Here is a 15,986-nt window from a genome sequence, read left to right on the forward strand (position 1 = left end):
AAAATTAAGTTTTGATATATTTACAGTAGGAAATTTACTAAATATCTTCATGGAGCATGATCTTTACTTAATATCCTAATGATTTTTGGCATAAAAGAGAAATGTATAATTTTGACCAATACAGTGTATTGTTGGCTATTGCTACAAATATACCCCAGCGACTTAAGACTGCTTTTGTGCTCCAGGGTCACATATTTCAATATATATACATACATACACACACGTGTGTGTGTGTGAATAGAATGCAAAGAATGAAAACAAATGTAACAACTATGAATTGCATTTGCATTTTCTAATTTCACTTTGATGTACTTTTGTTCTTCCCAGCAGGTTGATAAATCAAACCATGTAAAAAAAAAAAAAAAAAGAGAGAGAGATGCATTCACATGCAGCCAGTCAGTCAGACAGATCTGCATATAAACTGTTTCTGAAAGCGAGGCGTTTGGCTGTGATCATCAGCAAGTCGAGGGAAACGTCGACGTCTCTCACGCGATTTCTGCGTCCCACGAGGAGAAACTCAGCAGATCTTAGTCATGGTTTGAACACAGACATCTGACGCACAGGACCTGCTCAAAAACCAGCCCACTCGCCTTCAAAACATTCATAATACTGTGCATATTAGTGAATCTGAATCTCATTAGTCCCAGATCTCCTGTCGAGTCTCCTGAAGCGACTGAAGAAAGAGAGAGTTAATCACTATTAACCAGCAGAGAAACAGCATGACATGATCAGAGCTGATCTTAATTTATGCCAATTTAAGCTCTACAATATTTTTTATAGGATAGAAATTGTTAGTATTTTTCTATTGTTATTTTTTCATATAAATTAAAGATATTAAAAATAACATTTTTTAAAAAATATAAAAAATAAAATACAAAAATTGTGAACTGTGAAATTCTTTGGTTAAAAAAGTTAAAAATAGTTCTGAAAAAAAAAATTATTTAATAAATTAATAAAATCATAAAACGCTATGCATCTGTGTAATTATTATACTTTGTTCTATGCTAGGTTCTAAAATATTTTATTAGAATTTTAGTTAAAATATTTAGTAAAATATTCAAATATATTTTTTATTATAAATGTTTGATCATTTTAAATGCTAAAACTGTTTGCAAGTGTATATAATTGAGAGCTTCCTCAGTCTCCTGTCACTTACAGTAATGCAGTCGTGTCTTTATTAAAGTCATGATCTCATTTGCTCTGAATGTATTGGTCCATTTATAACGAGCCACTAATTACATCCTGGCAAACAAGCGTTTTTAGTGGAACTCTTCCAAATGTGTGAAGTATTAGAGCGTCTTTGAAGAGGCTGACTTATGTCTGCTTTCATTAGAAGAGAATCTGAGCTCAAATCTCATTAACTTACACATGAGCGACTGCAGGCGGAGGAGGACGAGTCTCTCTCTTCTTCATCCTCTCAGGAGACTCTCGGGCTCTGATGATGAAGACATCGTGCTGACCTTTAACACACACACACACACACACACACACGAGACTGGAAGAGACGCATTTCGGGGGCAGATTCAGCTCTGTCTGCATGCTACGTGTGTGTGGGTTTATTTATTAGCAGATTTCCCTTGGCTCTTATTTAATGTTAAGATAAATATGCAAGGGTGTCAACTTTAGTAGAGATCAGATGCTATGATATTTCCCTTCCAATATCCAGTGACTATTAAATTCTCCCTATCCTTAATTTTGATTCAACCATTAAATACTGCAGCATGCGTGTATGTATCTATTGTTGTTGTAATTTCGAGCGCATCTGGAATAGCTCATACCATTGATATTACCTGAGAAGCAATAAGCTAGAAAACTGCATGTTTACAAACAACATAAGATGTTGAAAATAGTGCTGTCAAATCTGAAATAAATGTTTTTGTTTACATAATATACGTATATGTGTGTGTGTGTGTGTATTATGCATGTATACATTAAGAAAAATATGTTGTTTATATATTAAATGCATTTATATATAATATAAATTATATGAATATAAATATATACATGTAAATATTTTCATATTTAGTGTATGTTTGTGTATTTACATATACACAAAAATATACACAGTACACACACATATGTAAAACTTATTTTTGATGCGATTAATCGTTTGATAGCACTATGAGCACAGTCCAGGTGAACCATAGAGTTCAACCTCTTTAACTTTATGTTTTTACATCTCTATATAGACTAATACAATCATACACAACTATAATTTTTCAAATATTTATTACAATATATACTGAACATTCACTTCAATGGTATGAGAGACAGGATGCTTTCAATTGATTTGCTATTGAACTGCAGCTCAAACTATTTCCAGTCTAGTGAATGAAGCTGAAGAGCTTTCTGTGTGTATAGCGCCCCCTGCTGGACACTGACAACACCACAACAGCTGGACACCTCTGGTGTGACTTTATATGCAGACCTTGAGCCAAAAACTCATCACCAAACACCAATGACTTGTATAGACACTATAAGGACAAAAGTGTTGGGACACCCCCTTCTTTAGGACAGAAAAAGGCCAACAAAGATGGAAACATAATTCATGCATTTAAAAATTGTATTTCCATCTGTTGCAGCAGTTTTGGACATGTCTAAAATGACAGTACTCTTATGTACAAGTCATTGGTGTTTGGTGATGAGTTTTTGGCTCAAGGTCTGCATATAAAGTCACACCAGAGGAGTTCAGCTGGGATCAGGACTTGGCTTTCTGCAGATCAGTCAAGTCCTTCCACAAAAATAAAACTAAATTAAAAACACACAATTACCTAGAATATCTTTATATGCTTAAACATTAAGATTTGTTCTCATGGAAATTACTAAAGTAGTCAAACCTATTCATTAGAAGGGGGTGACCCAATACTTTGGGCAATATAGTGTATATTAATATATATATATATACTTACCCAGTAAATCCTATAATACTGTATATCCTTACCCAATAAAAGATGGGTATTTGTATAATGAATATACATTTATGTAAATTTAGATTTTTTTTTGTTTATATATGTGACCCTGGAGCACAAAACCAACCATAAGTGTCAATTTTTTTTAAATTGAAATGTACATGTCATCTGAAAGCTGAATAAATAATCTTTCCATTGATGTATGGTTTGTTATGATATGACAATATTTGGCTGAGATACAACTATTTGAAAATCTGGAATGTTCATGGAACATGATCTTAATATCCTAATGATTTTTGTCATAAAAGAGAAATGTATAATTTTGATCCATACAATGTATTGTTGGCTATTGCTACAAATATACCTGTGCTACTCATGACTGCTTTTGTGCTGCAGGGACACATATATTACACTATTGATAACATTATTTTGTATTTATAAATATTTAAGTGTTTTAAAATTATATTAAAATATTCTTAATCATTATGCAGTAAATCATGAACGACTGGGAAAGTTATGCAAAGTCATTGGTTAAAAAATTAATTAAAAGCTGCCATTACAGGAGATTCGCAGAGGAAGTTCAAATATTGTTGTGAAGTCTCATATTTGAGAAACAGCTTTCAAAGAACATGGAAACTTTAAAAGAACATAAACTGAAATTTCCATCATTTACTCACCAAATGTTCTTTCTTCAGTGTTTTACTCCATATAACGAAAGCAGTGAGTGATGAGGAAAGGTCAAACTCCAGAAGAGACCCCCCATAAAACCCCTGAAATGATCCTTTAAAGTACAGAGCATGATAAAACTCACTGTAGTGCACAGACTCTTGGGTCTTTATTATACTGGGTTTGATCTTATAGCAGTTGCTTTCATACAGATTTTTAAGCATCAGCACCACATATGAACTAAACCTGCAAATTAAGCAGCATTACTCTGAATACAGTGACATTCTGCACAAATGCATCAGTAAAAGTGTTGCTTTTCATTGCTCGGTTAGTTTTCTGTGTGCTAGCACTCTCCTAAAAAAGACTAAATACACTTTGCAAATATATGCAATTAAAACATCAGGGAAAAGGCCCAGAAATATTCATGACATGATCCTGCTCTCAAGGGCACATGCAAACTGTTCCATTAAAATGCTATTTATGTTATTTAGATTAATATTTACAATGCATAACAAATAACTGATTATTAATGCATGATTCAATTGCAAAACATAGAATTGTGATGCAAGTCCAGAGCAGTGTTTTAGTGTCCCATCATGAGAACGTGACGTGTCCCGCTGAGGAATAGTATCCTGTGCCGTCAGTGGAGAATCTCTGAGAGAGCTGCACCGAATTCAGCTCAAAGGCACCGAAATAAAACTCGCCGAACATCTGCAGAGAAACAGAGTCTCAGTTTAGGCTCACGGCTTCACACTTCATTCACAAGCCCATTATTATTCAGGGTGAAATTCATAAATATTTGCATGACAGAATCAGCGGTTACTATGGAAACCAGCTGATGGGGGATTCAGAAGTGACACTTCAGAGCGATTTAATGACATAAACAGCAAACCAGACAGCAGATGTTAAAACAAAGAGCGAATTTGATTTGATTCTCAGAATGGTTTTTGACCATGTAATGCAACAGAAGTTCTGAGAAAGCAGGCATAGCCTCTTCTGGACAGGACAAGCTGCTCCTGCTCTAAAAAACAGCTTGAGTGTGAGTGTGTGTGTGTGTGTGTGTGTGTGTGTGAGAGAGAAGGAAAGAAAGAGAGTCCAGTGTATACTAAATAACTTGCAGTGCCACAGCCTGCCATCAGGGGGCGTCAGGTACCGCTCAAGAAACCTCACTAGTGTTTGTGTGTTCATATACTGTGCAAATAACAGGTTCATTTAGACATATATTACAAAACAGTGTTTTTGCATCATGGTAACAGCATGGAGTACTACATAAGTACCATGAATAATGAATTTAGTTTATATTACATACAGAATATACCACCACATGAGCATAATAATCATTTAATACTGTGGTATTATCAGGATACCATGACTTTACCAGGGTAATGCTATAGTTTGTGTAACAGCAGAAGTGTTTACTGCAATTACTGCTATATTTTTACACAACATAAACTCTGAAGGAGAGAAATCCGTTGTGAAATACTTCATTTATATCCGTTACATCTGGCCTCCTCATGTCGCAATCATGCATGTCTGGATTGATAAGATTTTATACTGTATGTGAACTATAAGTGTATGTATTTATATATACACCTATACTACTGTTCAAAAGTTTGGGGTCGGTGAGTTTTTGCTTCTGCTCACTAAGGCTGCATTTTCTTTATCAAAAATACAGTAAATTGTGAAATATTTCAATTTAAAATAACTATTTTCTATGTGAGTATCTATTAAAGTGTAATGTATTTCTGTGATCTGCAGCTGTATTTTCAGCATCATTACTCCAGTCTTCAGTGTCACATGATCTTCAGAAATCATAATAATATACTGATTTACTGCTCAACAAACATTTCTGATTATTATCAATGTTGAACACAGTTGTGCTGCTCAATATTTTTGTGAAAACTGAGATGCCTTTTTATTTTTCAGGATTCACAGATCAAAAGAACATTTGAAACAGAAATGTTTTGATCACATTTCTCACCTGTAAGATGTTTTTGGCATTAAAAGCTTCTCTATCTTTAGCGTTGGGTCTTGCTGAAGCTCCTTTATCCTCCGCTGAGAGAAACACAGATCAGGTTAGAGTCTGTATTTCTGATGTAATGAGATGTGGTCATCATGTTGTGTTTCTAAGCGGCCCGTGGTGTTCAGCGCTCTGAATAGCATTACTCAGCTGCTAAATTGCAAACAGCACAGCGACGGCTGACGTCAACATGAACACGGCAGAACAACGGCCAGAACTGTTGACAGATGGACACTAACAGGTCAAACTCTGGCCTCGTGCCGCAGAGCAGAATGAGAGCTTTGTGTGAGGGAGATGAAGACACTCACGACGATGATAAACAACCCCCTGATAAACACTGCTAGTCTGTTTATGCCATTCCTGACAGTCCGTCCAATTAGTTTAACTTTTATGTTTAAACAAGTTAAAGTACAAAAATTACTAAAATTAAGTTTAATAAAATTAAAGCCAAATAGAGTATAAAAGTATAAATATAAAAAAAAAATAGTCTTAATTGTAGTTTATATGCAAGTAATTTTACTATGCTTTTTTTTTTTTTTTTTATTTATATATATATATATATATATATATATATATATATATATATATATAAAAAAAAAAAAAAGCATAGTAAAATTACTTGCATATAAACTACAATTAAGACTATTAAAAATAATTTCCGTTAATTAAAATAAAAACTGCAACTGAAATAAGTTCAAGTTTGTCATCAGATATTTCTATTTTATTTTATATTTAAGTTTTTCCATGCAATATTTATATTTTATTTCAGATTTAATTAAAAATATTTTAATAGTTTTGATTTTATTGATTTTGTTATGTGCTTTTGTCATTTTTATTAGTTTTTGTTTTATATGTAGCTATTTTATTTCAGTTATTGCCAAGGCAAACATTTTGTTTAAGCTGAAGTACTAAAATGACATTAAAAATTACATTATTGACACAAAAACTGAAATAAAATTAATGATTAAATAAAATCATTCTGATAAACAAACCCCTGATAAACACTGCTAGTCTGTTTATGCCATTCCTGACAGTCCGCCCAATTAGTTTTATGTTTAAACAAGTTAAATAAGTACAAAAATTACAAAAATTCAGTTTAATAAAATTAAAGCCAAATAGATTAAAAAAAAAAAAAGTATAAATATGAAGTGCATAATAAAATTACTTGCATTTAAACTAAAATTAAAACTATTAAAAATAATTTTCACCAAAAACTGCAACTGAAATAAGTTCAAGTTTGTCATCAGATATTTATATTTTATACTTTTCCCATGCAATATATATATATTTTTATTTCAGATTTAATAATAAAAATAAAAAAAACAGCAAAACTATTCTTTTTTTATTATTATTAGTTTTTGTTTTATATTTAGCTTTAATTTTATTTCAGTTTTAGTCTTAGTCAGTTATTGCCAAGGCAACATTTCTAATTTGTGTTTATGTTGAAATAAAACGAACACTCAATAGGAGCATTTAGAAAATACCAATAAAAATGATAAAAGCACATGACAAACAAAGCCCTGTTGGTCAGACTGTTCCTAACGGTTTGGCATCTGCTTGATTCAGTAAATGTGATCATGATCAAGGAGGTGTTATCTGAAAGTGATCCGGGATCAGTGATGGTGTTTGTGTTGGCCGTCTCACCTGACGGATCTCTCCGGAACAGTGTGTTCATGACGGTGCCGTGAATCTTCACTCGCTCTCGCTCTCGCTCCATCAGACCAGCTGCTGCCAAACACTCCACGAGCCTGTCTGCGATCTGCTGGAGCCTGTACACACACACACACACACACACACAGACAGACACACACACACACACACACAGACAGACAGACACACACACACACACACACACAGACACACAGAGACAGACAGACAGACACACACACACACACAGTAATGAGCTGATCGATTTCTATCTCCTAATCCAACAGTCACAGAAACTTGTGCAAGACACTAAGATTTACAGACAGACAAACTATATATTGCCATTTTTATTAGGTTTATTTTATATACATATACACACACACACACACCCTAATAAAAATGACAAAAGCACAAAATTCCTAGTACTTAAATTAAAAACTAAAACTATTAAAAACTATTTTTAATTAAAATAGATCTGCAATTTATCTAAAACGTTAGATGAAAAACCTTTAAATGTTTTTAACCTTTAAAAACATTTAAAACAAAATGTAAATATTTTTGATAAAAGCTTAAATGTATTTTATTTCAGTTAGTTGCCAAGGCAACTTTTCATTTTAATTTTAGTTTGAGTATTAGTAATTTTTTGTGTGCCTTTGTCATATTTATTAGGTTTTTTATATTTCTTTTCAGCTTTTATTTTTATTTTTTTAAGTTTTAGTCATTTTTGCACTTAAACATTTCATTTAATCATCAAGGCAACACTTCTAACGTTTGTTTTACGTTTAAGTTGAAGTACTAAAATTACTAAAACAGAAATAAAACCAAAACCTAAAGCAATTAAAAAAAAACACTAATAAAATTGACAAACTAAAATTTAAATTAAAACATGCTAATTCAAAATATTAAAAAACATTATAGTAGTAAACAAATAATACTAAGACAACAGTAGAATCATATATTGATATTATTCTTTTTCTCATTATATTACATTAATAGACATATATTAAAGTATCATAACAGCGCACTAGTGTTCTGAAGTCATATGTTTAATGAGAGCATAAATGATGACCATTTTCATTTTTGGGTGAACTGAGACTATAGCAGGTAATGAACTGTATCTTACTTGTCAGATCCATCTTGAACAGCGACTTTGGCATACAGAACATCCACCATCGATGGGTCATCATTCATATACTCAATTCCTCTGACCTCCACAGGAAGTGGTTTTGCTTCAGTTATATCTCTGCAGAAACAAAGCAGCATGATCTGTGAGCACAAACCAGCGCATTGACTCTACTGACCATCCCTGCGGTCTGTCCTGATGCTTTATGACCTGATAACGTCCTGACACTGCTGCAGGAGCTCGTTCGTGCGTGTCACTTCCTGTTCGTTCAGCAGGGCCAGAGTGCCGACGGTCAGGTGGAGTTTAGCCGGGTTCTGAAAAATACTCTCATCCACGCCTGCGTCCTGCACAACACATTCAAACCCATTCAAAGAGCCAATCCACAAATCTAGCAAATCACGACTATAACTCATCCACAATAACACCAGGAACAAGAATTCAGAATATAGTAAACAGAGGGAATTTTGCTGTTGATTTGCCTTATATTATATTATTTTTAAATTACATTACAGTAAATTACATTAAATTCCTTGCAATATAATACTTATTAAATTATTATATTAATAATATATTAAATTCTTGCATTACCTACTGGCTACAATAAGACAAGATAAGAAAATAATATAATATAACCTTATAATATTATAGTGATGATATAATATCATATAATATTAATTTGAAAATATAATTTAATTTTTATTATATTTATATTGAGTTTATGCATTAACTACTAGCAGCAATAAGTCCAGGAAGTAAATAGAATGAGTTCTGCATTTATTATATCATATTTAATTATATTAAAGGATAATATAATATAATAATTAAATATGATATAGTAAAAGCTATTCTATTCTGTTCTATTCTATATAAAATTATAATAAATATTGTATATATTATACATTTTAATTAATATTACATTGAGTTAACTATTTTATTATATCAAATTATATTAACCTTACATAAAAAAAAATATATATATATATATATATATATGTTAAAATTAATATTATATTACATTTAAGTCTTAACTACTGGCAACAATAAGACCAGGAACAATAACTAAGAAGGTAAATTAATTTTGCTGTAAACTTTATATGATATTACATGATTTTATATTATATTATAATATAATATAATACAGTCAGGTATTAAATGAACTCTGGAGCTTTTATCTGCTCATTGTAATTGGGATAATGAGGGAATAACACACACCTGGCCATGGAACAGCTGAGAAGCCAATTGTCCCATTACTTTTGGTCCCTTAACAAGTGGGAGGCACATATGCAAACTGTTGTAATTCCTACACCGTTCACCTGATTTGGATGTAAATACCCTCAAATTAAAGCTGACAGTCTGCAGTTAAAGCACATCTTGTTCGTTTCATTTGAAATCCATTGTGGTGGTGTATAGAGCCAAAAATGTTAGAATTGTGTCGATGTCCCAATATTTATGGACCTGACTGTATATGACTCTTATAACAAGCCTTTTTATTACATTATTTTATTACCTTTCTATCACATTAACCATATTATATTATTTTACTAAATTTGTGTTAACTACTATCAATAATAAAACAATTAGTGCTGTCAAACGATTAATAGTGACTAATCGCATCCAAAATAAAAGTTTACATAATGTGTGTGTACTGTGTATATTTATTATGCATATATAAATACACACTTATGCATGTATATATGGTTATGTTTATATATTAAATATATTTATAATATAAATTATATGAATATAAATACTGTATGCATGTGTATTTATATATAGATAATAAATATACACAAAACACAGATATATTATGCAAACAAAACCTTTTATTTTGGATGTGATTAATCGCGATTAATTGTTTGACAGCACTAAAATATAACATACCTCTATTATTTTATTGTTATATTAATGCCATATTGAATTCTTGCATGAAGTACTTAGTTGCAACTATTAATGAAGTAACTGAGGTTGACTCTGATTGCGTGTGGACTGAGTAAATGCTCTCACCTGTCCACAGCGCTCCAGCACCTGCTCTCGAAAGCGCAGGAAGCCCTGCTGCACCTGAGGATGGTTTAGTGCAAACGACAGGAAGTGTGTGAACGGCTGCTTCCTCCGAAAGCTGTCGATCAAAACCTCAACGCGGGTTACAGCGGAGGCGACGGCCGCGCTATGTGCACCTGTGATCACTGAGAGCACACACAGAGAGAAGACGTGCATTTCCATAAAACCACAGCACAACCACAGGAAGAACATGCAGTACTCACCGCTGCACACAAGAACACACTGCTGCCATAACATCCTGCTGCTAGAACATTCTGACCCCTGAAGCACCTTTATTTTCATGCAGGAACACTTCAGTTGCACAAGGCATCATGCACATTCATTTAACACTGACCAAAACATGCAAAACTCTGCCTCGGAGTGTGTTCAGACACATGAGCAACAACCTAGATTACTTATTTATCAAGATAATGTGGTTTTGAGCATGCAAAACTCACAGAAAACATTCTATACAGGTTTCTTTTGATTCTATTCAGTAGCTAAGGCATGAGGAGTTGTTTTCAGTTCAGTAGCGTCTATGCATTTGGCAGATGCTTTTTTTATTCATTCCCTGGGATGTTTTGAGATATGATTTCTGTCTGCACAAATGCTGTGAGATTAATTACTTTAATAGTTCAGGGCTGAGGGGTTTATTCAAATCACTGTTTCTCACCGATCTGTCCTTCAACGCCTTGTTTTGGGATGCTGATGGAAGTTTTGGTCTCCGATTCCAGTCGTTTACGAGTCTCTCCCTTCTTACCGATAATATACCTGAGAAAACACAAGAACACTTAAGCTCAGATCTGAAATAAATGACCAAGAAGCATTCGAAAAGCTGCAGGGAGACTGAAGTCAGACTGTATGGGAGCCTGTTTCTGCCATAGAATGAAAAAAAATGACATTTTATTTATTTATTTATATTTTTACTATTTACAATTCCTACTTTATTTCTCTTTAATATGAATTTTGTGAATGCAATATGTGATTTTGTGCATCAAATATGAAATGGTATGTACCAAAGCATTTGTTGAAGGAAACAGATCCAGATTTTAAAGAAAAAACTAATAATTCAAGGATGTAAACTTGCAATTTCTGAACAAAAAGTAAGAAATAAAGTCAAAATTTTGAAGATATAAACTGAAAAAAATATGCAAGATGTTAACTCAAAAATTGTGGCATATAAACTTGAAATTGTAAATAAAAATGTCTGAATTATGAGATGGTAACTCAAAATTGTGAAATATAAACTTGTGAAAAATGAAGTTGGAATTGTGTCTTATAAAGTCAGAAATGTCAAAATTGCTAAATATAAACTTGGAAATGCAAGAAATAAAGTCATAATTACATGTTATAAATATGAAGATATATAAAAAAAAAATCTACATTGCAAGATCTTAACTCAAATTACAGGATATAAAATCAGAGACAAAGTCAGAACTGCAAGATGTTAACTCAAAATAGCGAAATATAAATTTGGAAGACATAAAGTCATAATTCAGTGTTATAAATTCGCAATTCTGAGAAAATTAGAATTGCTAGATGTAACTCATTATTGTGGGATATAAATTCAGAATTGCTTGAATTATGAGATGTTAACTCAAAATTGCTAAATATAAACTTCAATTAAAATTAATTGTGAATTGTATGTTATAAACACCCAGTTCTGAGAAGGAAAGTTCGAACGGATGTTTATAATCTTGCAGCAAGTTAGGTCAAAGGCACCTTTCTTGTCTTTATAACTCCATGGTGGAAACTGGCTGACAGAAGTGTGAGAGTGATCTAGAAGCTATACTAACTTGTAAAGGACGCTGGGCACGTCTATGGCGCAGCGGAAGCCTCGGTCCGTCTGCTCGATGTTGTATGCGTCACACGGCTCGTCCAGACACTGCTCAGCCGCTGTGGAACATTATATGATGCCATACTAAACACACATATGAATAGATGGCAGTGGAACTGACCGATACCCAGTTTAAAAATCACAAACCTGCTCCCGAATATGAATAATCATCCTCTTCTTCTTCATAAGATTCCTCCTGAACTGGATTTCTCCTGTAAATTCTCCCATTGATGTTAATGAGAGCCGGCCGTAAGACTTCCATCACGCACAAGCTGCTGGACGAGGACGTCGCAGTTCATTTACACACAGAAGTTAATGTGGCATCAGTAATTAGCAGCACTGGATCGTAATACAGCTGGTTAATTACTGCAGAATTTCATATCAAACACAATAAAGAGAAACGGGTTCATTTTTAACTCAAGTAGATTGAAAACATTCAATAAAACACTAGATTTAAAGCAAAAAATATATATTAAAAAAAATAAAATTACAAGACAGTTGTAAAATTAAATAAAAATAATAATAATATTTAATGTGTTATATTTCCCACTGGGGCTAATCTATTTAATGTATTATAAATATATACAGTCAATTTATTCCTTAATTCTTTTGCTGCTAAATTGAGTCATAAATATTTCAGAAATCCACTAAAACTTACAATTTAACAACATATGACATTTCATATTAATTGAACAAGACCAGCAGATTACAGAAATGTGCAGCTCACAGGGGAAAATACTGAAATTCAGCACAAAGAAGTTTAAATGTCTTATAAATACAGAAATATATTTAATATTTGATCATGTGCCTAAGCTGATGACTTATAACACTAATAAACCACAAAACGAGGGTGAAACAACTCAGAACCCACGAAAACAGAACATAAACTCGCAAGAAAGCATGAACAGTAATTATTAAATGATTAATATTTCTACCTTCGAACTGTTGACTGGTCGCATGAAACTGTGGCCGGAAGACGAGACTTCGCTCACTTCCGCTTTGAGCGTCTCGCTTAAAAGTCCTCAGCTGAGAGGAAAAAATATATATATATATTTTAACATGTTATAATGAAATGTATTTCATGTATATCATATTTAAATATGTACTTAGCATTTAAATAATAGAGAATTTAACTATATTGTACTTATATTAACTTTTAACAGTCAAGATACGTCTTGATTTACTATTTCGTATTTAGTACATATTTTTGTTACAGTTAATAACATTATGTACAATAATAATGCCGAAAGTCAAAAAATAAATAAATAAATGGGCCTCACTCAGATCACGTTTGCCTTTACGCCGCGACGTTAGGGGGCGCTGCGACGTCAGATCAGCGTCAAACTGACGTAAACAAACACACTGAAGAAACAGCAGCGGCGGTGACGCAGGTTATCAACAAATACTACACGATTTTAACTTTATTTTAATAAATCCTTATTTATATATGTTGCTCTTGAATGGTGTGGAATAGCGATAATGATTTGCGCTCTTACTAGTGTTGCTTTTAGGAGTTCAAATTGTCAATACCAGTTAATTTGTTGTATTTTTAATTAAAATGTTAAGGAGAATGAATAAAATGAAATGTATTCTGTGTCTCTATAATGCTTTTTATTCACAGCGTGAAGCTTTTGTAAAAACCTAAAGTGTCGTGTTTACATTTTTACCACTTTATTACAAATACATAGCATTTATACACTTTTCACACAGTTTTGTCTGTTTATTAGTTATTTAGTACAAACAAAAGCAGGTTTTGCTCAAACAGTGGCAGAGACTGAGTTGTTTTGGAGGATCAGTCTGTAATCTGTAGTCTTGTATTAAACTAAAGTAGTATTGTTGAGTTCTCAAACTCATTGAGTGCATCAGCAGAGCTGTATTTACTGGCATTAATCTAGTTTTGTGTGATGTGTGATCTGTAGATTGTGAATGGCAGCGTCTTCATCCTCGTCCTCGGCTGGAGGAGTCAGCAGCAGCTCGGTGACCGGATCCGGCTTCAGTGCTTCGGAGCTCATCCCGCCCAGAAAAGTGCTCTACACCTACCCAAAAGGAGCTGGAGAGATGATGGAGGGTGTGTGTGCCGTTGCCCTCTTTCTTTAGCATTTCTGAATAACATTTATGTGCCTCTGAAGCTCAAACATGGTACATCCGGTTACCACATAATCCTGTTATGGAAATATTTTTCCCAGTTTAGGTCCTTCGCTGGTGCCTCTTTTGTCCCTCTCGAATCTGAGCGTGGTTTCTGGGTCAGACGGGGCTGTTACGAGGGGTCATTCCCGTCTGTCTGTTAGTTAATGAGCTCAGCAGAGACAGAAACAAAAGGAGCAGTTGCTCAGAACAGCGTGACTCTGTGACCTACAGCCGGTTTGCATGTTTGTTACACAGGATTTTCACAATGCTGATCTGCTGCATGCATACATTTGCCTTTGTCCACAGATGGATCTGATAGGTTTTTATGCGAGTCTGTGTTCAGCTATCAAGTTGCATCCACTCTGAAGCAGGTTAAACATGGTGAGTTCAAATAAAAACCGAAAAAACACACCTAAATAGTTCACCTGCAGGCCGTCCAAGATTAGGATGAGTGTGTTTCTTCATCAGGTTTGTAGACATGTGTCTCTGCATCAGTGTCTCAGCAATGGATGCTCTGCAGTGAATGGGTGCCGTCAGAATGCCGTCTTCTCCAGATGTTAACTTATGTACTGGAGTGGTGTGGATTATTGTGATGTTTTTATCAGACTCTCATTCTGACGGCACCCATTCACTGCAGAGCATCCATTGCTGAGACATTCCTCCAAATCTGATGAACAAACAAACTCATCCTAATCTTGGATGGCCTGCAGGTGAGCACATTTTCAGCAAATTTTAAAGTTGTGTGCACATTAGAGTTTGAATGAGAATTTGAGCTTTACTGATGGATGATCTGGATTGTCTCTGATCTCAGATCAGCAGGTGTCACGGATGGAGCGTCTGGCCGGACTGGTGGAGCAGTTGGAGGCAGACGAGTGGAAATATAAACCCATCGAGCAGCTCCTGGGATTCACAACCTCATGACTGCATTCAGAACAGACGGATCAGTTTATCCGCTTGTAAACATATTGTTTTTTCCCCATGAAATGAGCTGAAGTTCTTATGAATGTACTGTAGGTTTATGTTGTTTTGCACTGGTTTATAATCACCAACATTGAGTTTTTGTGATCATGTGTGTAAATATCATTATGTTTTTGGATACAGCCTTAGGAATACTTTAAAATAACCCCATGTTTTCACAGTGTGCATTTTTACATGTATGATACATGTACAATAAAAGCCTTTTTAAGCACAATTCATAATGTTTCATGAATTAATTCAAATGATCACAGGTGCATTCAAATCTACATAAAGTTTAACATGAAACCTGCATTGATTTTATTTACTTAAAGTGCTCAATAAATAATGTCAATTAAGATGTATGTATTTGAATTTCATATGGGATTATACAGTTTTAAAATTAAGAAACTACTAAATGTAATGCGATGCATGATTTGTCAGTCATACAGAAATCGATTTAATTTTATATTTAAAAAATCTAAATATATTTATCAAAATACATGTATTCAAACTTGCTTAGAATCAGCATAAATCTGTTTGCAAAAACAATTGCATTTATTCAGTTAAAAGTATGAACATGATTAAATATGACTAGCTGTGTAACAAGCAATATTTAGTTAAAATGCATGAGATTGAAACATATTTGTAATAAATAAATATACC

At 33.4% G+C, this 15,986-nt stretch overlaps 3 protein-coding genes across 5 annotated transcripts in view; 2 read left to right on the plus strand and 1 right to left on the minus strand.

Moving 5' to 3' along the window:
• The window catches only part of LOC306851923 (alpha-actinin-2), a 349,741-nt gene that overhangs the window by 108,531 nt on the left and 225,224 nt on the right, over positions 1 to 15,986 (plus strand). The window lies entirely within an intron of this gene.
• LOC306851927 (activating signal cointegrator 1 complex subunit 1-like) lies at positions 3,695 to 13,237 on the minus strand. Of its 3 annotated transcripts, none has more exons than XM_079388446.1 (10): positions 13,175 to 13,237; positions 12,387 to 12,514; positions 12,199 to 12,298; positions 11,076 to 11,173; positions 10,370 to 10,548; positions 8,576 to 8,709; positions 8,366 to 8,485; positions 7,240 to 7,364; positions 5,557 to 5,630; positions 3,695 to 4,286 (listed from the first exon to the last, which is right to left on the minus strand). In XM_079388446.1, the coding sequence occupies exons 2-10, from the start codon at positions 12,499 to 12,501 to the stop codon at positions 4,170 to 4,172; spliced, it is 1,062 nt and encodes a 353-aa protein (XP_079244572.1). In that variant the 5' UTR covers positions 12,502 to 12,514; positions 13,175 to 13,237; the 3' UTR covers positions 3,695 to 4,169. The 3 variants fall into 3 exon arrangements, with proteins under 3 accessions (XP_079244572.1, XP_079244573.1, XP_079244574.1); XM_079388447.1 differs by having other exon boundaries at positions 12,387 to 12,605; positions 13,175 to 13,232; XM_079388448.1 differs by having other exon boundaries at positions 12,387 to 12,511; positions 13,175 to 13,226.
• anapc16 (anaphase promoting complex subunit 16) lies at positions 13,570 to 15,560 on the plus strand. The gene is made up of 4 exons (XM_079389843.1): positions 13,570 to 13,630; positions 14,159 to 14,307; positions 14,673 to 14,747; positions 15,178 to 15,560. Exons 2-4 carry the CDS (start codon positions 14,166 to 14,168, stop codon positions 15,285 to 15,287), a joined length of 327 nt encoding a protein of 108 aa, XP_079245969.1. The 5' UTR covers positions 13,570 to 13,630; positions 14,159 to 14,165; the 3' UTR covers positions 15,288 to 15,560.

The sequence above is a fragment of the Barbus barbus genome (assembly GCF_936440315.1).
Source record: "Barbus barbus genome assembly, chromosome: 32".
Classification (NCBI taxonomy): Eukaryota; Metazoa; Chordata; class Actinopteri; order Cypriniformes; family Cyprinidae; genus Barbus; species Barbus barbus.